Source organism: Trachemys scripta, chromosome 2 (assembly GCF_013100865.1).
Source record: "Trachemys scripta elegans isolate TJP31775 chromosome 2, CAS_Tse_1.0, whole genome shotgun sequence".
NCBI lineage: Eukaryota > Metazoa > Chordata > Testudines > Emydidae > Trachemys > Trachemys scripta.
The window spans coordinates 163,620,417-163,645,419 of NC_048299.1; the positions used below are offsets into that span (position 1 = coordinate 163,620,417).

Genomic DNA, 25,003 nt, shown 5'->3' on the forward strand with positions numbered 1-25,003 from the left:
GTAAAAGTCATGGGCAGGTCATGGGCAGTAAACAAAAATTCACAGCCCGTGACCTGTCCATGACTTGTACTATATACCCCTGACTAAAGGGGGGGGGGGGGGGGGGGGGGGGGGGGGGGGGGGGGGGGGGCAGTCCAGGGGCACCACAGGTGCTGGAGGGTGTGGGCAGCGGCACACAGCCCAGGACTCCTGCGTGTGTCTGTCTCTGTGTCTGTGGGGCTGACAGGTTCCCTATCCAGCTCTGCGCAGCTCCCCGGAAGTGGACGGCATGTCCCTGCAGCTCCTAGGGGAAGGGAAGACCAGAGGGACGCCACACACTGTCCCCGCCACAAACTCCATCTCCGCAGCTCCCGTTGGCTGGAAACCGCAGCCAATGGGAGCTGTGGGGGTGGTGTCTGCAAGCAGGGGCAGCGCGCAGAGCCCCCTGGCCTCTCTGCCTAGGAGCTGCAGGGACATGCCATCTGCTTCCAGGGAGCCCCTCCCCCCCCCCCCAAAGTAAGCACCACCCTGCACCCCAACCCCCTGCCCTGGGCCTGAGCCCCCTCCCACACCTAAACTGCTGCTGCTGGCTCATGGGCTGCCCAAGCCAGCTGCAACAGCCGCTGCAAGTCACAGTCACAGAATCCGTGACAGACACGCAGCCTTAGTTATGGGCCCTACTGTACAGGCAAGAGGGTCTCAGAGGTGGCATCCAGCCTCCCCAATGACAGATTCCCTGGCTTGGCTGAGCTGGCATCAACAAGTGCTTTAGTGCACCCGCAGACCAAGAGCACCTGCCCGTTCAAGTCAGACAGATCCCCCTTTGCTGGTGAGTTGGCAGAGGCGATGGCTGGAGGAGCCTGAGTCACCCAGAACGTAGCTCCACCATGTCCCCCCCAGCCTGATTTGCAGGCGCTGGCCTGAGCCCAAGTGCACTGTCCACCCCGCGCCGAAGTACAAGGACACGCAGGTTCTGAAGTATAAAAAGGGATTTTATTCATGTCTATGTACAAATTTACAAAGCCAAAAACTGGAGAAATACAAACGGCTGGAAACCCGAGCTGCCTTCCCTTCCGTGGGAAGAAAGTGACTTTTACCTGATTCTGAGCCAAAGGGGGGAGGGCGGGGGGGCTTAACAGGGACAAACGCTACTTTTGCTGAAATCGGGGGACTGATGGGGAGTGAAAGGAGGTGGGGCCTAGAACGGGGTAGAACTAGAGAGCAAACAGCTCCTGACACATGGCCTCCCACCACCTCCCAGCTGGCCCGCAAACGTGTCCAAGGGCCGACCAAAGGTTTCATGGCCCAGGCAAGGTGGACTTGTCTAGTCACTGCACTAGGGCCTGCACAGATAGCCCTGGAATCGAGTGAAAGGCTCGTCTGGGCCACTGGCTGGTCTGACGGAGGAAGTGCGCACACGGGTTTCTACTCGGCGCGGGACAGAGCTGCAGCACCTTCGGGCCAGAGATGCTGGGAATGGCAACGCCAGGAGGCGTCCGAGAGAGCCGGTCTCCTTAAGCCACAAGGGGAAGGGCGACGGTTCTGAGCTCGACTCGGCTCTACCAGCCAGGCCAAGCGTGGTGCGGGTCCACCTGGCGCAGTCGCTGCCAGAGCCCAACCCCAAAACGGACTATTCATGCCCAGCGCCCCCGCTGTGCCAGGAGGAGCCGAACGGCGAGCACAAGGCCCGTCAAGGCCGCCCATTACCTAACAGGCCTTTCACATCCCGGCTCCCACCCTGGAGAGGTCCCAGGCTAGGGGATCGCTGCATCAGCCCATTCAACTGAAACGGGATGCCCCAAACGGTTACAATTTATTGACAACAGTCATATCGGTAAGAGGCTTTAAACTGTACACATGGTAAAAAAACAAAAAACAAAAAACAGTGCCGATGCCTCATGTGCTCGAAGTGGTTTTCCTCCGCTTGAGCCGCGCTCGCCAGTCCTCCGGCAGGGCCTCGAAATTGGCGTTCCTCTCCGCCATGCCACTGCGGGGACAAAGAGCACCTCAGGCCCGGCAAAGGAGTCCGGGCAGCACTTGTGCAGCCCACCCTCAGGGGCATGATCTGCCCTTGGCAGGGGGTGGGGTGGGCTCCGCACAGAGGGGACGTGCACACGATGCGAAGTTCACAGAGCTGCCTCTGACGCAGAATGGCCAAATCAACCCTCCGGAGAGCATCAGGAGCGTGTCGGCAGGAAACTGGCCATATGCCTAAGACCTCCTGGGGCCGCTAGAAGGTGCTGTGCCAGGGAGCAGTTCTGGGGGCTGGGAAGGATTCAGTCAAGCGCTGTCCCCTTGCTGCTGGGAATCCACACCCCTCATACTCAATGCATGACAGGTCAGGCTTCCCCAGCCGCAGATCGGATGGAAGGATCCAGCTACCCCTCCCTCCTCCTTGCACCCATGCACCTGCTCCCCTCACCGGGATGGGCAGAGGGAAGAAGTTTCTTATACACATCTTCAGAGTGGGGCGTTCGGGCTCAGGCGGCCACTGGAAGGACCCCAGGGGAGGAGCGGGAGAGGCCACGAAACTTGACCCATGGGAGTTTTGTAAATACAGTGGCGGGAGGGACCAAGCCCATGCCACCTAGCTCACTGCAGGGTGGTGGCAGGCAGCAGGGTCTTCTCCCTCGCCATGCCCTCTCGCCCTGCCTTCGCGCTTCCCAGGCCCCACTACTCTACACTGCGAGCCCAAAGGTGCTGGCCAAGGACCCTGCCCAGCCTGGGGCTATGGGACAGCTGGCCCTACCCGCTGGAAGAGGAGCTGAGGGCTGCAGTTAAGCAGGTGATGTCATGAGTCAGCCGCCGCGCTGTGACTGGCGGAGAGCTCCAGCTCGGCACAATGTGGGGTAAGTGGCCCAGCAAGTCAGTGCTGTCCCCGCGAGGAGGTGCCGAGGGCAGTGGGCTCTCCGCTGGCATGCTAGAGGAGCTGGATTTCCAATGAACGGGGCAGCCACCCGGGCCGAGCCCACTGCTCGCGTGGGCAGGCGGTAGAGGGCTGATCCGAGGGCGAGGGCTCGAGGGTGCCCTGGAGATAGGTGAAGGGTGCCAGGAAGTGCCTCACTAAGGCACGAGCAATAACCGTGCACAGCTGTCGGGCTAGCCCCAGGAAAAGACCCCCCCCCCCCCCCGAATAACGGCAACGGATACAGCCAGCTGAGAGGCCGGGCCAGCGAGAGGGTCTCCTGGGGACTGTGGCACACAGAAAGGGGGCGAGGACCCCAGAGGCAGCACAGCACAGCCATGCTGCCCCGTCCAGGGGAAGAACGCTCCCTGCTGGGACCCCTCTGCTGACACTGCCACCTGGGGGGGCTGGCTGGTGCCCTGGCCAGGGGTGTAGCAGGAACTGGATTACGAGCAGGTGCAGAGGGCTCCCAAGGAGCAGGCTCTGGGCCCAGTTCCCCCTCCCCCCATACCTCACTAGCTGCTGCTGCTTCCACTCTTCAATACGTTTCTGAGAGGTGAGCTCCCGGTCCTCCTCGCTGGAGCTGGAGTTCTCTTCCTCGTCCAGCTCCCGCTGGATACTCTGCCACTTCTTCACTAGCGACGGCATCTTCGCTTTCCCCTTCTTGCCCTGCACACGACGAAGGGGAAGAGCTGGGACCACGCAGGGGGCACTGTGGGCACAGAAGAGCGCCCCTCCCCCACAGAGCCAGGCAGGAGGGACCCAGTCACAAGGACGGAGGCAGAGCGTGTGGGGGGGGAACAACGGCCGATACTTGCAGGGGGGCACATTACTCTGCTCCAGTGGCCAGCTGGGAGAGATGGCGGGAGGGGAGAGGACTGGGACTGATCAGCGAGAGTCAGGGGCGGGCACAAGCCCTGCCCCACACGACTATATTACCGTAGTCCCTGCAAGCCACAGGTCAGGGCCCTGCTGTGCTAGGGGCTGTACATTATTTATTAGGCGTATTACGGTAAAGCCTACAGGCCCAGTCAGGGACGAGGACCCAGTCCCCCCCTTAATGCTGGAGGAGCCCCAAGAGCTCCGAGGAAGCGGTGTGTCTAGCTACCGCCAGTGAGAGAACGCGCTTCCCCCCAGTCACTTCTATGCGGACTAGCAGCAAGCCTGCGAGCCCAGCGCTGGCCCCACACTCCTGGGGGTCGACCTGCCCCACGCTAGGGGAGCCACTGCCCAGGAGCGGGGGGGGCAAGCTGCCTGCAGCATCAGCCCTTTGCTCAGGGACTCCCAGGTTCTCCACACATCAGCCGGCCTCCCCTTTCCAGAAAATCAGAGGGAAGCGACTCGTCTCCCAAGGCCACAAAGTCCCGACTCTTCTCTCGCTGCTCGCGCCCACCCAGGCACAGCCGGGATCTGCCAGCGGCTTCCCCACAGGCCCGGCCTGCCCGGGCAGCGGTGAGCCCACCCCTACCTTGTCCCTCCTCCCCTTGCGAGGTTTCTCGGGAGGCGGTGCTTTGGTGGTTGGGGGAGGTGGAGGAGGCGGCTGCGGCGGAGGAGGGGGAGGCGGCTGCTCCGTGGCCCCCTTGACAGGCAGGGCTCCTCGTGCAGGGGCTGGCTGCGCCATGGCGGCCGCGAGCCCGGTGGGCACGGCACACTCCGAATAGCTCATGAGGGCTGGCGCGGTCACGCCCAGGTAACTCGGTTGGAGACTCAGCCCCATGGGCTGAGGGCCTGCGGACACAGCAGAGAGATGGAGGTTGGTACGTCCCTGGCAGCCCCCGCTGCAGACGCCGCTCTGGCCTCGGGGAGGCCGCTCCGGGGCTGGTACTCACTGGCTGCCATGACAGGCTGGCTGTAGAGAACGGGACAGCTGCCGATGGTCGCTGCTCGCTGCACCAGCCCCGTGCTCATCTCACCGGCTTTCCTCTTCTGCGGCTTAGCGGCGAGGGCGGCGGAGGCGCTGCCTTCGGAGTTACTCTGCAGGCAGAGGGGGTGGCCAGTCAGGGGGCTGGACTGACTCCTGACCACAGGAGACATCTCCAGGGCCCCTCTGCTGAGCCCAGTGTCCCTCGGACAGGGGCTCTCTCTGGCAAGGGGACGTGCCCACTCGAGACAGCCCCAGGCAGCGCTGAGCCTAGGCCTGGGTGACCCAGCGATGGATGGAGCCCACCACTGTGGTGGCCTGCCACACTGGCCTGGCTCGGGGACCGCACTGTCCCCCCGTGGTTCATCCTCCCCGTCCCTCTGATACCCACTGCCCCCTTCAAATTCCTAGCCAGCGGCAGCTCCTGCTCTGGCAGCTGTCCCCGCCCAGCCCTCCTGCCCCTTGCACGGCCACTCCTGAGTGCAGCCGAGCGAGCTACTAGCACAGAGGGGCCTTGGATCTCGCACACTTTTGGTCTGTGGTTTAACATGCCCCTGCCCCAGGAGACAAATGGATTCTCTGCCTCGTGGGGGGGGGGCGGGGACGACATTTTGCACTCCTGGAAGAGGAACCATTTCACGAGGGTGAAATCCCCCCGCAGAGAATACGGGGTTTAGGCTGTTCTAGAGCAGCCCGGCCTCAGGCAGGAGCCGGACAGCTCACTACAGAACGCTTTTCCCCTTATCCACTGCAACTCCACTGATCCCCCGGGCTCCGGTTCACAGCACAGAACCCCGGCACGCCCAATGACCTCTCTGCCCGTTAAAACTGACCTTTGCTCCCCCCAAGATCCAGGGCTGAGCAACGTCCCTGGACCACCTCCTTTCCACTGCCTCTTGGGAGGGGCCTCGGCAATGGCTTTTGGAGAGGGTATATCATTCAGGTCAACCTTCTCTCCCAGGACTGGGAGGGGGTGGGGGGAGAGAAACGCAGAGCTGCTAGGCAGCTAGCCCTTACCCATGGGGTGACAGGGGCTTGCTGCAGGAGGATACAAAGCAGAGCCACTGGGAAACACGCCCGGCCGCCGGCCGCATGATGCCGAGCTACCTGTCTCACACAGCACACCCAAACCTGGGCCCGCCCCAGGCAGCAGTCGCTCCCCACCCTCACCTGGCTGCTGGTGACAGCTGGGCGGAGAAGCGGTTTCAGAGGAGCATCTTCCTCTGTTCCTGGGGCTGGTGGTTCCTCGCTTTCCTCATCCTCCATCTCCACCTCCTGGATCTCTCCATCCTCCCCGGGAGGCGGTGGTGGCGGCGGCGGTGGTGGGGGTGACTCTGGCGGAGGTGGGGGAGGCGGGGGCACCTCCAAGGGCAGAGGGGGCTGGAGCACGGGGACAGAAGACTGAAGCAGAGTCCAAAACGGAGTGAGTGGCACGAGGGACGTGGCAGGAACTTGGCCGGAGAAGGGCTCTTTGCTGAGAGGACCTGAGGAGACACATTGGTGCATGCCTGACAACCCACCCTGGAACTGCTCCTGCCGCAACCCACCCATTTCTCCGCTCGGCTGTGCTGATCCCCTCCCCCGAGGGGTAACCTGCTCCTTGGCAACTTCAGTGGCAGGGAGGCGCGGTGCCCATGTACAGCACACCACAGGGCTCACTACCCAAGCCGTAGGGCAAGGGACTGCGCACCCTCAGGCTCTTGGGGAAGCGTGTGGCAGTGCGACTCCAGCTGCCCCGGGCACAGCGCCTCCCTTCTGGGTTAACTCCGTCCATGGCTCAGCCGCTCTCCTTGGCTAACCGAAACCTGGTGGCGTGTCGAGCCACTGCTCGATGGCGGCAGAGAGACCCCCTCTTCTCCTTTTCTGGCTCAGAGAGCTTGTTCTGGCCCTATCACCCAGCATCGGGGCCCCCTCACTACCTTGCAGATTGGCCCTCACACCCCGTTACAGACGGCAACTCTGACAGCAAGAGTCTGGCCCACGGTCAGACAATGAATCCATGGCAGAGCAGGGAACTGGAGCCGGGTCTTGCTAGTGGTAGTGCTCTAACCACTGCACCATCCTTAGTCCCAGCAGCTCTCCACCATCTGCTAGCCACCCTCCCCCTCCCTCTAGCCAGTCCACGCTGCTTCCCCCGCCCCCATCTCACAGCCCGGGCCCTCCAGTACCTGTGGAGTTCTCCACCGTGGAGTCACCACCGGACTCCGCTTTCTCCTTCGGAGCTGGCTTGGGAATAGACTCAGCTTTACTGTCCGGGGCCTGCCCGTCCTCTTCCTCCTCACCATCCGGGAACTCCCACTGGGACTCTCCTGTCTGCTCGTTAACATAGAAATAGCGCCTATGGTCCCTAGATCACAAGAAAGAACAGGCGGCTTTACGTTCCCTCCCCTGCAGCGACACGCAGACATGGGCCTTTCCCGCGACAGCGCTGGGCTCTCACCGGGAAGCCCCGCTTCTACCAGGGCTGCCATTCACAAAGGCAACAAACAACTTTGAGGAGGGAGGCGGGAGGTCAGAGCTAGCTCGCTCAAAGCTGTTTGCATTGCTGGCTCTGTGAATCCAGCCCCAAGCCCTCCCCACCAAGAGAGAAGGGCTGGGAAAGCAGGCTTATGTTCACAGGGAGGGAGGAGAGGGGGGGCGAGCTCTCTCTAGGAACAGGACTGTTAAGAACTGCCTCCGGAGTACAAACAGGGAGCAGCCCAATTTAAGCAAGGCGGCTGCTCCCCCCATGGGCTGTCGAGGTCCCATGCATGATACTCTTGGTGTCAAACATACAGTGAACGCTAGAGAGAGGGAGAGGCTCTGGGAGCTGAAAAACAAAAGAGCAAACATTTCAAACAATGAACAAACAATCCAGAAAAGCCAAATAGAAAAAGAAATGTTTGGGTCTGACCTGCCGGTAGGAGATAGTAATCTTGCGCTTGGTTCCCATCCGCAGCCAGGGGGGCTCTCCTGAGGGTCAGCGCTGTTAGCCGGAGTAGAGATCCAGAGGTCCTGCAAAGTGCACAGAGCTCTCGCATGCGCGACCCCCCGAGCCCGCCCTCCTCAGCGCAGCTACACTCGGGAGAGTAAAAACCAGCTCTGTCCAATCACCGACCCAAAGCCATTCCAAACACTTTTTTAACAGGGATTTTTTAGGTCTCCAATTTGGTGGCTGGCCCAAACTCTGTGAGTGCCGGAGGTTCCCGCCCAGCACCGCTAACTGCAGCTGCTCTCAGTCTCCGGACAGATGTCGCCAACGTCGTCAGGTGGTGATGGTCACAAATCATGTCTGAGAGGTCAAAGGTCAAAGGTGAAAAGGGGAGAAGAGTGCGTACCTGTCCCAGTGGCAGGACCAGCCTTTAGGGGTGGCGTTTATTTCATACTGTTTTAGCTGTTCGGCTGCATCTTGCAGTTTGCGTTTGAGGTAGTTTCCATTGAGAGCTCCTTCGCGCCAGTCCGCAATCCGGGTCTAGAGCCAGCAAGCAGAGAAGCTGTCACACTTTGGCATCAAAGAGGGCACAGCAATAGTAAAACCAGCAGGAGGGCAGCACTGGGGGATGCGCTGCTGCCCTCTGCTGGCAAGGGGGCAGTTCATGGTCCATTTTGGTCAATTTCAGTCATAGGATTTTAAAAAATGGTAAATTTCATGATATCAGATTTTTAAATCTGAAATGTCATGGTGTTGTACTGGAGGAGTCGACCCAGCTCTGAAGGCAGCAGCACAGAAGTAAGGGTGCCTGGTAGGGTATTGCCACTGTTACTTCTGCGCTGTTGCTGACGGCAGCGCCGCCTTCAGAGCTGGGCGCTTGGCCCGCAGCCTCCGCTCTCTGGGACCCCCAGCTCTGAAAGCAGCACGGGCAATACCAGGACCCCCCTACAATAACCTTGTGATCCTCCCCAAAAACCCTCTTTTGGTTCGGGGACCCCCAGTTTGAGAAACGCTGGTCTCCCCCATTAAATCGGTACAGTGTAGGGTAAAAGTACACGTAAGACCGTATTTCACAGGGGGAGACTAGATTTCATGGTCCATGATGCGTTTTTCATGGCTGTGAATTTGGCAGGGACCAGTCCTGTCTGGGTGGGCTGGGGGAAGGACTCAGACAATGAAGGGGGACAGTGGTTGGCTGCCTAGAGTTAGAGCACTGGGCTCAGTGTGGCTTCCAACACTCAGGAAATAGAAGGATGTTTGATTCCCGGGGACACACACAGGCTTCCGTTACCTCGGTCTGCAACAGCAGCATGTGGAAGTTGGACATGGATTGTCTGTTGATGCCCAGGAACTCCAGCTTACTAGTCAGGGTATTTGCCAGCTCTCCGATCTGAAACTGCCGAGAGACAGGGCACACAAGGGGTGAGGATCGGCTCGCAGACGGCCCGCAGGCCCCGGAGGAGGACTGCCAGCGCTCACGCAGCTATGCCCCTGCTCCCCAGGGTAGCTAAGTGCAGGCGGGGGAGGCAGTGAGACGGTGCCCGTGGGCTGTACAGCGTGCCTGGCTCAGAACCTGCCTCCCCCAATCCCAGCACTCCGCAAGTGGAGCCATTTCATTCTACCTAGCAGGGAACAAGCCTGCCCTGTGATGAGCTAAGAAGCCTCCTCCATCTCTGACTTGGAGGAGTTACACTTGAGTGGTAGGCAACCCACCACCACCACCCAGCCACTGCCTTCTCCACGCCCGCAGCACGCGCTAGATTGCTTCTCAGGAGCAGAGAGACGAGCAAGACGCTCATACCCCAAACCCAGCTCCACTGCTGTCCCCAACCCTCCAAATTCCCACCTTCACCTGGGGCCGAGGCCAGAGGGCCACTCAACGGAGCGCTCCAGGACTCCAAGGCCATGCTCCAACCTGACATGGCTCCCTCAAGAATGAGGATGGGAGGGAATCTGGGGACACCCCACTCCCCCCCAGACAGAAACGCGGTTGTGACCCAAACACTAGTCAATACCAAATTCTTCCTTCCCCTGCCGCCCACCCACCTTCAGGTCCTGCTCCTCCTCTTCTGCTTTGGGCGCTCCCTGCGCTTTCACTTTGTCCTGGACCTCCTCTGGCTCCAGCTCTTTGTCTGATGTCTCCTCAGCTGCTTCTGCACTCGCTGCTGAGGGAGAGAAAACACACGAGACCTTCCTAACTGTTCCCACAGGGCAGCGCAGTCGCCACCCACCGCATGGCCCCCCATCAGCGGGCAGCCGTGGGAGGGAGTCAATTAAAAAAAGCTCGGCCCTATTCTATCCTATTTTAAAAGTTCAAGTCTGGCCTGGGCTTCCCGGGCAGACTCTGGCCTCAGAGGGACTGGGAGCAGACAGATTTAATCAGTGCATTTGAAGAGGAGCAGTAGACAGCACCCTCATCTGTTCCTTTATTGTTGGAAAGTAGGGCTTTTTTCCCATTAAGAATCCAGGTCCTGGCTAGGCCAGAAGACCAAGGCCATGTCTACACTACAAACTACGTCAAACTAACTTGCATGGGAACATAGCCACCGTCGTTAAATTGCTTGTGAGCGCATACTTGGCTCCTTGTGTTGGCGGTGCGCATCCTCACCAGGAGTGCTTGTATCGATTGTGTTGTTGGTGTGGGGCAATGTGGGACAGCTCCTGAAGGCCAGTTACAGTTGATGTAAGCAATGCAGCATCTACACTGATGCTGCGTTGACCTAATCACTTTGACCGTGACTCAGCGCCGCTTGGGGAGCTGGTGTTACTAAATCGGCGTAGAGAGGCACTGACGTCGGCGGGAGCCAAATTTAAGTGAACACACTTCCACAGGTAGGTTGACACGAGGCAGGTTGCGTTGAGCTAACCCTGTAGTGTAGGCCCAGCCTAAGACAGCCAGCAAGCTTGTTCACACCTATTTCACTGCAGTCACCGATTAATGTCGGGAATAAAGGACGTCTTTGCAAGAGTCATACAGAGCTGAGCTCCCGATACACATCCTACCCACAGCCCTGCTCCTGGCCCAACGCAGCCAGGCAGACAAAGCTCCCAAAATCCCTAAGAGTGCGTCAACCCAACAAGCAAACTCGTGGTGGCAGCGAGCCTCAGACTCTGGGCCGATGACTTGGGCTCATGCTACGGGGCTAAGAACAGCTGTTTAGATGTTCCCATAAAGGCTGAAGGCCGGCCTCTGGGACCCTCCCCCATGGCCGGGTTTCAGGCTGAGCGGGAACGTCTACACAGCTGTTTTTAGCCCCATAGTGAGAGCCCCAGTCATTGAGCCGGGATGAGACTCGCAGAGCGTGGTTTTTTGTTGGGTAGACGTACCATGTTCACCAAGCCACAAGGCGAACCCCACGCAGCCCTTCCAGTTCGCCAACAGGAGTTTAACTCCAGTGACTAATGAACGGGGAAATGGCACTGCCGTTAAAGATTCAACCCCAACCTCCTCCCTTCGGAGCACGAGACACCAGACACCTCTTAGGATGGCCCGGCCGGAACCTGCTGTTCTCACCCAAGTACGGCTCTACAGCACCGCACACAGGCCCAGCCCTCCCCACCAGCAGGGCCAGGCAGCTAGGGGAGGGGCCGCTCCCCTTAGGAAGGGAGGTGGCTGTTTCTGGGGCTAGACAAACCCACGACTCAGCTATTGCACCATCTCAGTTTGCACTATGACGCATCCCCGGCCTGAGTTGTTCAGCAATGCTCAGGCCCCTGCGGGGTTGTTTCCACTCCGAGGAGAAACCGAGAACACCAACCAGGTCTGTGCTTTGGTGCAATCCTGTTGCCCTACAAAGAATGGACATGGAGTCCTGTCCCCTGAACACAGCTCGCAGCTTCCTCGCTGCCCAAGGAGCCGTCTTTCCTCCCGTCCAGGGCCTTAGTCTCTAGGCGACGAGGTGGGTTTTTCCAGCCATGACCATCACCACTGTCCGAGCTGAGGGTCTGGGTGCTGGGCGTCCCCCGGGCCCTCATGGAACGCGCTCTCAAGCTAAGGCAATGAGCAGAGGCCTGGCAAGGAGTGCTCTGCATGCCTGCACAGTCAGCCACAAACTCTCCTCCTTCAGCCCATCTCATTCCACCATGATCCTGAGACCCTCCTACTCCAATCCCCTCTCGCCCCACTCCACGTGAAGGCCCCACACCCGCCAATGGCTCTGCTTTCCTCCACTGCCTCGTGTACCTAGACCCAGCCAATAGGACATTTATCCACATTGTTTCCTCTATTCTAGAAGGTCTCCAGACCCTCCAGAACAGCTCTCCGCCCTTCAATGGCTTGGGAGGCAGAGTCGGACTGACCGGGGGGGGAGAGGGGAAGGCCCAGCCAGTCCGTGAGAGAATGCACAGGAGTCCTTCATTTAGCTCTGGAGCTGCTGAGGCCTTCAGATCCTCTAGTACCATGAGTCACTGCAGAACAGTCTGCCAGGAGGCGGCCACCAAGATATAGCCCAACATAGGAATGTTTTCCTTGGGGAGGGGGCTGGGGGGGGGGGGGTCTGGCATCTGCTGACTCCTCCTGGCTTGTCCTTTCAGGAGGCCTCCCTGTGACCTTTGAGAGCTGCACTCGGGATTGCCCCAAGTATCCAAGCAGGGCCACGGTTGCGCTGCCTTTTGAGCGCATTCCAGGTGCTTCTCTGCCTCTGCTGCAGGGGCTGGTGAGAGGGGGAGCCGGGCTCTCGCCCCCCAATCCCCACAGACCAAGGGAACTGCACGTGCTGCTCTGCCACAGGACAGGAGGACAACCCTGGAAAGGGCTCGTACTTTCATTAGTCATTATGGCAGGGCCCAGGAACCAGCTGAGCTCATGGGACCCCTGTGCTAGACACTGTACATTCAGAGTAACAGGCTGTCCCTGCCACTAAGACCTTGTCAGCTACATTGAGAGAATCCGTAAGGGCGCTCTGGACCTGAAGCCAAAAGTCCTTAGGGGCATGGTAGGGAATTGGTGGCCTAGTCAGTGGGGCACAGAAACCAGACGCCCAATCCGTGGGGCGCAGCTGCCCATGACAGGTGCCAGAGGGGACGATCCGTGGGACACAGCTGTCCGTGGAAGGGACCGGGTGGGGTGGGGAAGGGGGACGATCCATGGGCCGTAGCTGTCCGTGGCAGGGGCCGTGGGGGCCAATCCGTGGGGCGCAGCTGCCCAGCATGCTGGGAGCTGTGAAGCCAGATGTGTCTGTGGCAGAAGAGGGGCTCCGCAGAACTCAAGGCCAAATTGCCCAGGAATAAGTTAGAATCCAGAAAGCCGAGCGGCAGGGGCAGAGACCGCCTGGCTTGGTTTGGTTTATACAATACCCTGCCACACTGAATGCAAGAGACGGGACAAACCTCCAGCCCTCTCGAGGCGCTCTGGGCTAATCAGGGCCTGGCAGGTCTGGCTTGGCCTCTTGAGCCACGGAGGGCTCAAGACTCTGTCACAGATCCATGGACCAGCCCATGCAGTCAAGCGCCCCTAGCAAGTCAGACTGTTACACCTGCCCAACGAGTCAGGCCTCGCCAGTCCTCGTGCTATATTAGAGGAAGGCGGGACTTCTACCCCACTCCAGCTCTGGGACGCCTGCCCGGATGGGTGTTTCCGTAATCCACACCCCAATTAACCACTGGGCTAGAAACTGAGCCTCATCTGGCAGTCTCTGGGCACCTGCACAAAGTATCTCACACACGGCCCTGCGAGGACCAGGGATTCAAATACAGCAGTGGACTGGCCTAATACAACACCTGCCCAGCAAGCCTGCCTCCTGCAACCACAAGTCTACAACGGATTTTGCCTCCATCCCTGGCAGTCAATAGGTGTGGGCTGGGTCAGTGGCCACTGAGCATTTGCTGCTGCCCAGGAGGTCCCAGGGAAAGAGGACTCTCAGGTTGCCAGGCTGTTTAGAGCCTCACAGACTGGTTCCAGTGCTGCAAGCCAACAGGAAGCCAGTGCAGCAGAGCAAGGTCTGGCGTGACCTGCTCCCTACCCCACTGACCAGGTGGGCAGGCCCATGCGGAGCTCCCCAGGCACTACCCAGCGTGCTGCACTTCTGGTTTGCAAGAGACGCCGGCCTAGCTCTCGGCAGCAAAGGCCAGGCCCAAAAGTAGCCAACCCACAGAAAGGGGGGCACTTGGCCAATACACCCAAGACCCCAGCAGCAAGCGCAGTCTATGAGCGCCCCCAAACATCCCCACTGCAGCCTCAAGTCCAGTGGTGGGCAATCTGCGGCCCATCAGGGTAATCCGCTGGCAGGCCGTGAGAGTTTGTTTACGTGGTCCGCAGGAACGGCCACCTGCAGCTCCCAGTGCGCGGTTCGCCGTTCCCGGTCAATGGGAGCTGTGGGAAGCGGTGGCCAGCACAACCCTGCAGCCAGCGCCACTTCCCATTGGCTGGGAATGGCGAACAGTGGCCACTGGGAGCTGCAGGTGGCCGCCCCATTCAGAGGTGGGACAGACAGCAGGTTTGATACATATGCTGATGACCCCATAGCCCCCAGATCTTCTCCAGAGGCCTTGAACCACCCCACGGGACTGCTGGAGGCAGATGGGACGTGCCCCCAAGCACCCTGTCAGGAACGGAGTCGCTCGGTGGCAATGTCGTCCACAGCCACCAGGCTCTGCGGTGCAGTGCAAACCCTGTATGGCTAGTGCTGATCAGAGACTCTACGAACCGATACAGCGAAGACAACCTCCGTCCCATGAGCCAGCTCCGAACTGCTCCCATCGCCCCGCGTGCTCCCCGAGAGCAGAGCCCCCCGCAGATACAAAATTTGTATCTGCACCTGATCCGCGGGCTGCAAAAGTGGTCCACGAATATCCGCATCCGTGGATATAAAAAAGTTATCTGCAGATTTGCAGGGCTCTGGGCTCAAAGTGCCGGGGTGCTCCTCCCTGTAGAGGGCACACGCAGAGCCCCCCAAAGAAGACATTCATTGCTAGTAACCTAGGCATTACCGCTGCTGGGCTGCAGAGAGAGGAAAGAGCTCAGCCTGGCGGTAACACGGCCTGTGCCCTGACCCCTCCAGACAAACCCTCGAGCTGCCAACCCCTGCGATGTGAAGGAGGAGCCCGCGCCGAACACTGCGATTCGGTGCCCAAGGGCGCGGCTCTCCCTGCAGTCACTGGCTGGGAAGCGAGGGCCATGGCCCAGGAGGCGTCTCTCAAATTACCTGCTTCCTTGATTTCTGGAGTCTCTCGGCCAGTCTTGCTAGAGCCGCGGCTGGTGGACTCTGGGCTGGCAACCCCGACAAAAAGCTTCCACTTCCCTTGCATGGACGCCGGCTTGGGCGCTGTGTCAAGAGATGCTGACTGGCTCCCGTCTGAGAGCGGGCTGGAACCCGAGACGCTGCCATCTCCCTCCTCCAAGGCTCGCAGCTCCGCCTGCCACAAGACCAGAGGGTGAGTGCCGCCTCGGGGAGCAGCCCCCAGCACTCTCACAAGGGAAGGCGGGGAGGGCAAAACCTCAGGAGCAGCTGCACCCTGCTGATACGCAAGAAGGTGACCTCACGACAGAGGATGGCCAGGCCAAACCTGAGTCGGGCTGCGACCCCCTGTGCCAAGTCACCATGCCCAGAGCAGGAAGCCAGACCCAGCCCTTCAGGGCAAGTGTGGAGGTGCATACATGTAATGGTGGGTCACCAAAAAACAGACAAGGTGCAGTTGGTGGGTTGCCCTGGTGAAAAGTCTAGGAACCACTAGCCTAGGTTGTCATGAGCCCCACTGGTGGATGTCACATCAGCCTGGCACAAGCGGGCCCGTGATGAAGGGGTTGGTAATAATGGGAACCCTGAGATTGGCCCCCGGGGTTGGGGAGCAATCCCTTTTCCCAGAGAGAGACTCTTTTCAGAGCTTTCCATCCACTGGCAATTCTCTCCAACTGGGGAATTGAAAACAGTGTCAGCTAAACAGACAGGGGCTCACGAAACACCTCCCCCCGGATTTCTACATGCAGTGCTCCGGCCAATGCTGCGCCCCGTGACTCCAGTCCTGCTGCCTACTGCAGGGGAGCACAGCGCTACTTCGGCCTGGTGTACACTTCAAATTGAGATCGACCTAGCTACGGTGGCCAGAGGTGCTGTATGATGCGTCCACGCTACAGTGGCACAGCTGCAGCACCGTAGCACCTGTAGTGTAGACCCAGCCATGGGGTCATTCTGCCAGAGGGAGGAGCGTACTGTGTGGTGTTTCCCTGGGCACTCTGCCCCATAGGTGATGGGGGCAGCCCCTGAATCCCCACTAAGTCCCGGGCACAGACCACACAGGGGCTATGTGGCGATTGAGACTAGGTTTTCTCTCGGCCCGCCTAGACTGTTAATGACACAGGGCTCCAACACCAGCCCAGCAGCACCTGCCCCCTTTTCCCCCAGCTGCCACTTACCTTCTTCCTCTCCAACACCATCTCCAACTCCAGCGTGTCCTGCTCCTCCTCCTCCTCGCTGCTCTCCCCTGACTGCACCACGCTGCACAGACCCTCCTGGGAAGGGTCTTCCAGAGCATCCCTGCAAGGGTCCTGCTCGTCAGCAGCCACCGATGCTTCCCCCGCGGCCACCTCCTCTGCTGGCACCGGCTCCACCTCCTCCTTACAGATCACCTTCCTCCTCCAGCGCTCCTCTTCCTCCTTCACCACCTCGGGGACCAGCGGAGCCAGCAGGGACGCCGCCACCCCCTTCTTCTCCTCTTCGCTGCTCGAGAGGGCCTGGACGCCTTCATTCACCTCCTGCGGGACAGACAAGAGTCACAGGCTCTCCCCCGCTCCAGAATCGCCGCTGCCTGACAGCCCGAGGGACTCTCAGACAGCGGTAGAGGGAGGAACAAGACTCCCCTGTAGAGATCCCTGCAGTGAGGGCCTTTTCCCAGCCAGTGATTTGCAGCAATCCAGGAACAGCCATCCTCCAGCCTCCGATACCAGCCAATGCCAGGGGCTTACGAGGAAGGTGCAAGAACCCTGGGGTGGACAATTCTGGAGTAACGAGCCTCTAGGGAAAGTATCTCCCTAACCCTGTCAATGAGAGGTTCAGTACTTAACCCGCTGCATCCCACCCAGCAAATACCCAGAGTTATGGCCGATCCCTTCTGAGACCCTGGGCGCTGCTGGCGTCCGGGGTGCGTCGCGGGCCTGCAAGACCCAAACATCAATTGGGTCTGGTGTACAGGGACTTCCTCTTAGCAAGGGACTCCTAAGTGCAGCCTGGGAGAAGGGGCTACTGGGAGAGTCTGGCCCTCCTCCTCTCCCTCACCCCCGCAATGTCCTCTCTAAGCTGGACAGCTGCAGCCTTTGCAGACCCTTCCCACGGATGTTTTTCCAGCCTCTGATCACTCTCATCGCCTGCCTCTGACCCGTCTCCTTCATGAGACGAGGGACCCAGAACTGAACACAGGCCTCCTGGGGAAGGCATGTTTGATCCAGAGGGGCACTAGAAGATGGCCAGTAGTTTTTATTCTCTTACCATGCAGCTGGATACTCTACGTGGCCCCCTATGCACGGCACGCCCTCCCTGAACTCCTCCATAAAACAGTAAGCCTGTCTTTCTCCAAACTCCGCCTCCCACCAGGGATGTTATACAGGGGGACAGTGCAGACAGAACGCTTCCCAGCCACAAAACCAGGGGCACAGTCAGAGAGTCCCTCGGGCAGCGCACTCAGAGAGAGAATACATGCTTCTCTACATGATCAGCCTGGGAAACTCAGTGCCACAAACTGTCTGTCAGGTCAATAGTCTAGGAGGGTTGGAAAGAGGAGCAGGGTTTCCATGGAGGGCAACAGTCAGCCTCCAGTTATTGGAGGCCGCTGTCTCTGGGGACAATTGGCCCTTTACTGCCCTGTGCAGGGCTCCTTGCACCTTCATCAAAGCAGCAGAGGCTTCTGGGTTTTGTCCTTCCAATCCAGCACAGCAAACCCTGAGCTCCTCCCCTCCAAGTGACTCCTTGGCCTGGTATAGTCTTAGTCACTGGGGCAGCTCTCAGGGTGTGTGCAGAGCGAAGGCCGCCCACATCGCTCCCGATAGCCTCGCTGACTCAACGCAGGGAGCGGGAGTCTCTCTGCGCTACTAGTCAGGTGCCACGTACTGCCCACTGCTGCACTGTGCCATCCCCACAGAGGGAATCGGTGCCCAGGTGAAGCAGAAGTTCCCAGTGCTGGCAACGTGCTCAGTACCGCAGGATCCACCCAGCAAGGCAGCCCTTGCTTCGGAGCCTACACGGTCCCTCCACCCAATCCAGTTTTCATTCCTACACCCCCAGACCCCTCCAGCAGGTGACCAGAGCAGAGAACGCCCAGCTGGCGTGCTGAGCTGCCCTTCTACAGGGGTAAAGGAGCGCCAAGTGAACACAGGACACATCGGGGCCATTTCTAGAGCAGAATGGCACTTGGAGCCCGCATCCCACCACTAGAGCAGGATTTTCCACCCAGGGAGCCTGGCCTCAGAGACGCCCAGCTGTCCAAACTCGGTGGCTAGCTGAGGTTCCTCTGGGCTCTCTAGCTCCTTCCTGGCCCCTCTGTTCCCTGGGAGCCCAGGGCGAGGCCAGCCTGCAGCACGATGGAGCGTCTCACTGAGACGTTCTGCAGGAACGAGGAAAGGGGTGACTCCCACTGACCTTCTTCACCTCTCGCTTGGGTAGGACAGTCCCACGGCTAATGCTGGCAACAGCGACCCCTTTCTCCTGAGGGTACATGTCTGCAGCCACCAGGAAACTCCCGTCAACGCCTGCCACAGAGCTGGAGGGAAAGCAGAGGCTGTGACGAGCACTTACCAACAGGCCCCCCCCTCTCTCCCCGCCGGTGCTCCAAAGGGGCCTGGCCTCACCTGGGCTGATAGCGCTGCAGCCCCTGGACCTGGGTGGCGAGGTACTGCGGCAGCTCCCAGGTCACCTCGTTGGTCCGCGTGTTCCAGTAATAGTAGCAGCCAGTGTTTTCATCCCAGACCTCCTGCCAGTCTCCCATCTCCACGCCCACTGAGGGAAGAAAACCAAAGGCCGTGAGTGAGCAGGATGCCCCTAAGCCATGGCCCTCTCCACGTGCCTCAGGAGACAGGGACCCCACCGTCTGTCCCTGCGCTCACCCCACGCGCCAGCCACTCACCAATAGCCCTTGGAAGACACAAACCTGTGTGTGTTGGCCACTAAGTGTTTCATTCTTGGGGCTACAGCACAACATTCATCTTCTGACATCACAGCTAGAGAGAACGCGGCTGTTTCCAGGCAATGAAAGGGACACGGGGGCTGGCGTGCTGCCGGGGATGGAGGCCCCCCCAGCTGGAATGGCTGCCCGCACGCCCTGGGGCAGACGAACCCGGCAACAGAGCTCACCTCCTGCCAACGAGCACTGGGTGTCATACTGCCACTCCGCCGCCTGGGCAGAGCCCGTCCCGTTCGCCGTGGCCGAGGGATGGCTCGAGGCAGACTCCTTGGGCTCTGGGCGCGGCGGAGTCGGCGGGGGCGCGGCGGAGGCACCCGTGGATCCAGCAGGCTGGGGCGGAGCTGTAATGGCATCAATCTCCTTTGAAAGCACAAAACGTTTACAAATGAATTGAAGCCCCAGATTTGGGGCAATCAGCGTATTCCCCTACGCGCAGAGAGCAGTCGCTACCCCAGGCGAGTCCTCCAAACTCAGCAGCCCTGAAACCCCGCCCACCAGCTTCATCCTCCACCCCCCTGCCTTCCACCCCAGCAAAAGCACGTTCGGCCACTTTTCTCCATAAGCACAGCTCAGGTTGTCAGAAGGTGGTGACTCCGGAGCCCTGCCTGTCGTCCCCTGACTGAGACCCAGGGCAGAATTTCTACTCACCGCCAGAAAGTTTGCCAGCGTGCTGTCAATGTCCGTTGAACTGTTGCCGTTTGCATCTGTGGACGGCACTGATTTCTCAGGTGCCTCTCCCTCCTCATCATCACTGTCTGCATATGCACCGAGCAAACATAAGCCACCTAGGCAGAGGAGAGTTACCAGTGAGAGTTCCCCTCCACCCTCGGCTGCCTGGGTTTAAAGCAGAGGACAGAGAAGGTATTTCAAATGCAATCTGTGAAACAGCCACCTGCCAGGATTCACTGAGCAAACTCAGAATGCCACACAATGCACACACAGCTGTTCTGGGGGCGCAGAAAGAGCTCACTGGTTTTGGGCAACTGAACACCATACATACCCTGCTTCCAAGCTACAGCTCTCTTGCCAGTTCTCACCTCTCGCACCATGTGCGCAAGGAGAGGCAACACTCCCAAGGTACGTAGGAAGCATCACTGAGTCATTGACACAGCCTGCTCCTCCGAGATGGTGAGCATTACTCATACTGTGGTACAGATACACCGAAGACGGGGTCCCTGCCCCAAAGGGCTTACAATCTCATTTAAAACAAGATGCAACTTTGCAACCGTGGAGGCTAGAAGCTTGCTATGCTGAATGTGCCATGCGGGTCCCACACATCCCTACCAGACCCGTGTGACCTTTCAGTCTCCAAAGCAGAGAACTCCCTCCTACGTACTCATTCGGGGCAGTCCGGAATGTGCCAGCGCTGTACGATTTAAAGCTTATCAAGGTAATTGTTGGGAGCAGCACTACAAATCAGGAAAGCCAGTTGCTATCCCAGAGTTGTAGGCATTTCAACTGTTTAACTACTGAATAAATCTGAAAAGTAGCAAAACAGATTTAACAGTCCACAGGTTGCTGGAGCTCAGTGAGCTAAATCAAGCCATAAGCACGGGACTGCTGTAAATGAAAAAAGCTCTCTGCCAGCAACCTTTCCACTGAGATGGAGCCATTCCCTCCAGGTGCCATCAGAGCACACAGCTCCGGATTCCAACCTGGGGTGTTGAGCTCAATGATACGCACAAATTCCAAAAGCCGGCTCCCTGATGGGCCCTAAAGGTGAGCACAGAGGGAGGAAAAACAATTGTATCTGCCCCTTGTTTTGTTTCATAATGGTCGCTAACAAGGGGCCTGAAGAGTTTCTTCCATTTGCTTTTCATGTTACAAATCCAGGTCCCTGGAAAAACCAGCTAGACAGAAGTGTCTATGGAGGACTAGCGGGTTTGACACTTGAACCTAACCGAGGCCTGGTCTGCACGAGGATTGTATATCAGTATAGCTTACGTGTGAAAACTTCACACCCCTGAGACATAGCTATACTGACCTAATTCCTGGTGTACACAGGAAGAATTTTTCCACTGACCTAGCTACCACCTCTCGGGGAGGTGGATTAACTATGGCGATGGGAGAACCCCTCCCATCGCCGTAGGTAATGTCTACACAGTAGTGCCATTTTAAGCACAGACATACCCTGACTGAGGTGGGAAGGGATTTTTATTCAAGCTGCATGAGACTCTGAGCGACCAACACAAAGCCAAAGGGTTGGAACAAATATCTGGCTAAAGACTCAACCCCTCCACGTCATCAATTAGAGCGGAGGAAGCTCCCAATCTGCTGAGTCATCTGTGAAATCCTTCAGTGCAGAAAGACCCCACACCCCTGAGCCTTCCAAGGCAAAGCACAAGCAAGAGGCACTTGCTTTGAATGATCCGGTAACGCCGCCTCCACACCCAAACAGACCAGGGCCCAAACGCCATGTCTGCCTTTGCCAGCTGCCTTCCAACGACAGCACGTTGCGCCTAGAGCGTCCAGTGCCAGACAGACACAGACTTGGCTGCTTGCCCTTAGTAACTGCAGACTGAGCTAAATCCTAGGGAGAGCGAAGGGAGGAGAAATGCCCCACCTACCTGTTGGCTTGACAGCTGCCGGTCCAGCAGGTGCAGTCATTTGGGGCGGGTTTGGAGCTGTTCTGGGAACCTCCCCAGCCACCTCGGGTTCATCTGGGTGAAGGAAGGAAAAGTGACAGTCATGTCAGTGGCCCGCATCCAGGGAAGAGCCCCTGCTACCAAAGGAAGCTGGGGAGGGGAACCACGTGGGCGTAATACATCTCCCGCTCCATACACCCCCCTGGGCTGGTCACTGCAACTTGGGGAGGCACTCGCAGACTCTGCTCACAGTCCTGGGGTGCCATCCAGACAGCACAGCCCCAGCCCCCAAACGATTACAACCGAACTTCACACATGACTCAAGTGACCGCACCAAGCGGAGGGGAGGGAGGAGGAGAGTAATGAAAAAGAAACAGTGGCTACGCATGGCAGCAACGGGCCGTGTGCACAACCAAGCAGCTCGGACTCACTGCCAAGTTATCTCTTTCATAAATAAATAAAACTCAGCTCTCTCCAAGACTCTGGGCCGGCTGATTGCTTGTAGGCAGCATGTCTTAAGGAGGGAAGTGGAGGCACAGCAGGTGCATGACATGGCCAGCTGTGGGCATGACCCAAAGGAGGAAGAGGGACAGCCCGTGCCCCTGCTGCTCTTGCCCAGGTGGAGCCAAGAAGCTGCAGGCCGTTCTGGGGGCAGACAGCACAGCAGCCTCCCCATCCTGTGCTCCTGAGCAGTTCCAGCACTACCACTGCCCAGCTGCTAATCTCGCCGAGGAAATTCCCCAGAGACCACACTGCTTAGTCACCTACTATACAGGAAGGCCCCGGGTTGAGCTGAGACCAGATCCCTGCTGTGCAGGAGCCCTGAGCACCACCCCCACCGTGGAAACTCCCAGAATGCTATGCCACTGATTCCTGGCGCCTGCCCAAACCAGGCAGGAAGCCCAGGCTTCAAGCTCTGCACTCGGTCCCTTCCGTCACTGCGCTGAACGCGTGGAGGCCATTGGCACAGAATTCGTTGTAACAACTGTATTTTAAGAGCTTTATTTTCCTCTCAAAGCTTCTTTTAGAACAGGGGTGGGCAAACTATAGCCCGTCGGCCACATTCAGACCATTTAATCTGGTCCTCAGCTCCCGATAGGGACCGGGCTTGGGGGCTTGCCCTGCTCCGGTGTTCCAGCCGGGGAACGAGGTCTGGGACTTACCCCACTCTGCGCAGCTCCCAGGAAGTAGCCAGCATGACCCGCGCCCGCCCCCCCCTCCCCAGGCTCCTATGTAGTACAAGGAGGCGAGGGCTGGCAGCTCTATGTGCTGCCCCAGCCCTGATCCCCCTCCCACCCTCCAAACCCCTCAGTCCCAGCCTGGAGCCCCCTCCCACAGCCTGAACGCCTCATTTCTGGCCCCACCCCAGAGCCCTCACCCCCTCCTGCACCCCTACCCCCAATTTTGTGAGCATTCATGGCCCGCCATACAATTTCCATATCCCAGTATGGCCCTCAGACCAAAAAGTTTGCCCACCCCTGTTTTAGAACCTGAAATTCAGGAAACTGGCAGGGTGGCCCACTGCACAGCTGGACAAGGACCTTTGCTTCCCTTCTGCCAGATACTGATTGGCATTCCAGCGAGGCACCAACCAGGCACTGACGGGACTAGGAGCTGGGGGTTGCCCATGGTGAAATTATCACATCATTAATGCAAACAGGGCAGAAGGCTTTTCAGTGGGCTCGGTCAGGGAAACCATAGGGTCTGTGGGGAGCGAGGGTGTGAAGTGCAAGAGAAGACATTAGCCTCCACCATGCGAATGGCAGAATGGCTCCTGGGAGCGCTGGATGGGGCTAGATGCTGCTTTGCCAGTGATGGGCAGGGTCTGGCCCAGCTGTTCACGTGTGTCCAATTCTCCAAGACCTGGTACATCCACTGAGAGCGACTGAGTCAATCTGTTACCCAAGACTGAGCCTTCTGCTCCAAAGCAGAACATGCTGTAATTAAATCTGTGCAGGGCTGCATCCAAGGTCAGACGCCAGTAATACACCAAGCACAAAAAGGGAATAAACCGCAGAGTAGAACATCATTGCTATCCTTTCCAGCACCTACCTCCACAATCTACAGACCCTTTGCTCCCAAACTATGACTGCCACTACGCAACTCCAAGATGCCATGTCTGCGATAGGTGAAGAATCCAAGCTTCAGAGTGTGACCCCCCCCCCATAAATTAAAACCACTTTTTTATACATTTGACACCATTATAAATGCTGGAGGCAAAGCCGGGTTTGGGGTGGAGGCTGACAGCTCACAACCCCCCGTGTAATAACCTCACAACCCTGAGGGGTCCCAACCTCCAGTTTGAGAAACCCTGCATTAGGCAGCACCCAGCTATTTAGGCTGAGATCAGCAGCCCTGTATCCATCACCTTGCCATCAAGGGCTACGATACACATGTAGACACCCACCCAATGACCCCATACCTACCGCCCTGTCAGTGACAGTTACAACACACGCAGAAACCCACCAAGCAACCCCGCACCCTGCCAGCGAGGGCTACAACACACACTGAGGCTAGGTCTATACTACCCGCCTGAATCGGCGGGTAGAAATCGACCTCTCGGGGATCGATTTATCGCGTCCCATTGGGACGCGACAATCGATCCCCGAATCTGCGCTCTTACTCCACCAGCGGAGGTGGGAGTAAGAGCCGCCAACAGAAAGCCGCAGAAGTCGATTTTGCCGCCGTCCTCACAACGGGGTAAGTCGGCTGCAATACGTCGAATTCAGCTACGCTATTCACGTAGCTGAATTTGCGTATCTTAAATCGACTCCCCCCTGTAGTATAGATGTACCCTTAGTGAACTGCTCAGAGACCCTGCATCCCTGCCAGCAAGGGCTATAATACACATGTAGAAATCCAGCCAGCAGCTCTGTCCCCACTGCCCTGCCAGCGAGAGCTAGAATGCAATATAGAAACTTGCCTGACCATGGGGCAGGGGCGATTAACAATTCCTACCAGCAGTGTAACAGACAGCAGACATTATTAGCTCACTACTCTTTTGGGAACTATGGACTTCAGTTTCAGTTAGTTTCCCCAAACCTTTTTTTTTTTTTTTTTTTTTTTTTTTACAGTTACAGCACCAACTTAACCAAACACCCATGCCACAAAGCACTAAACCACACACTCCTCATGTGACCCCTGGTGCTGGCTGGACGAGATCGAGCTTCCAGTATCTAAGGCCAAACTGACAGCCTGAGGAGACTCGGGGTGATCCCCGCCAATCCCCACACCCTGACCCCTGCTGGCAGGGCAGGTCCTGCCCCCCCAGGGCCAGCCACTCCCGAATGGTCAGGCCAAATATGGCATCAGGTAGGGGCCGGGCCCACACTGCACAGTGCTGGCACCAGGGGTGGACGGGCCCTGCCGGGGAGGAGGCGACAGGCTGGAAGGGACAAAAACACCCAGGGCATCGCCCTCCACCCCTCTGGGACCCCCCCCCCCGTCAGACACCCCCCCCCCGCCCCCCCCTCCCTCCCCCCCCCCCCCCCCCCCCCCGACCCTGCCTCCCTATACACCCCCTGGCCTTGCCCCCCCGGCCCCTCTAGGGCACCCCCATCCGGCCCTCTCCCCCAGACAACCCCCTCCAGCCCTGGCCCTCTCAGACACCCCCCCGACCCTGCCTCCCTATACACCCCCTGGCCTTGCCCCCCCGG

The 25,003-nt window shown here is 58.8% G+C and overlaps 1 protein-coding gene across 3 annotated transcripts in view; it reads right to left on the minus strand.

The window, feature by feature from the left end:
* Nucleotides 1–950: 950 nt before the first annotated feature.
* FNBP4 (formin binding protein 4) overlaps nt 951–25,003 on the minus strand; it is a 29,338-nt gene continuing 5,285 nt past the window's right edge. The window contains exons 2-17 of one of the 3 annotated variants that reach the window (XM_034762145.1): nt 21,330–21,422; nt 19,411–19,547; nt 18,933–19,122; nt 18,431–18,578; nt 18,222–18,342; nt 16,007–16,345; nt 14,799–15,009; nt 9,703–9,818; nt 8,948–9,052; nt 8,063–8,196; nt 6,914–7,092; nt 5,916–6,229; nt 4,714–4,858; nt 4,353–4,612; nt 3,396–3,553; nt 951–1,966 (exon numbers count right to left, since the gene is read on the minus strand). In XM_034762145.1, coding sequence (XP_034618036.1) covers nt 1,876–1,966; nt 3,396–3,553; nt 4,353–4,612; nt 4,714–4,858; nt 5,916–6,229; nt 6,914–7,092; nt 8,063–8,196; nt 8,948–9,052; nt 9,703–9,818; nt 14,799–15,009; nt 16,007–16,345; nt 18,222–18,342; nt 18,431–18,578; nt 18,933–19,122; nt 19,411–19,547; nt 21,330–21,422 — 2,741 coding nt within the window. In that variant the 3' untranslated portion in view covers nt 951–1,875. The other 2 variants (XM_034762144.1, XM_034762146.1) reach the window with 2 other exon arrangements.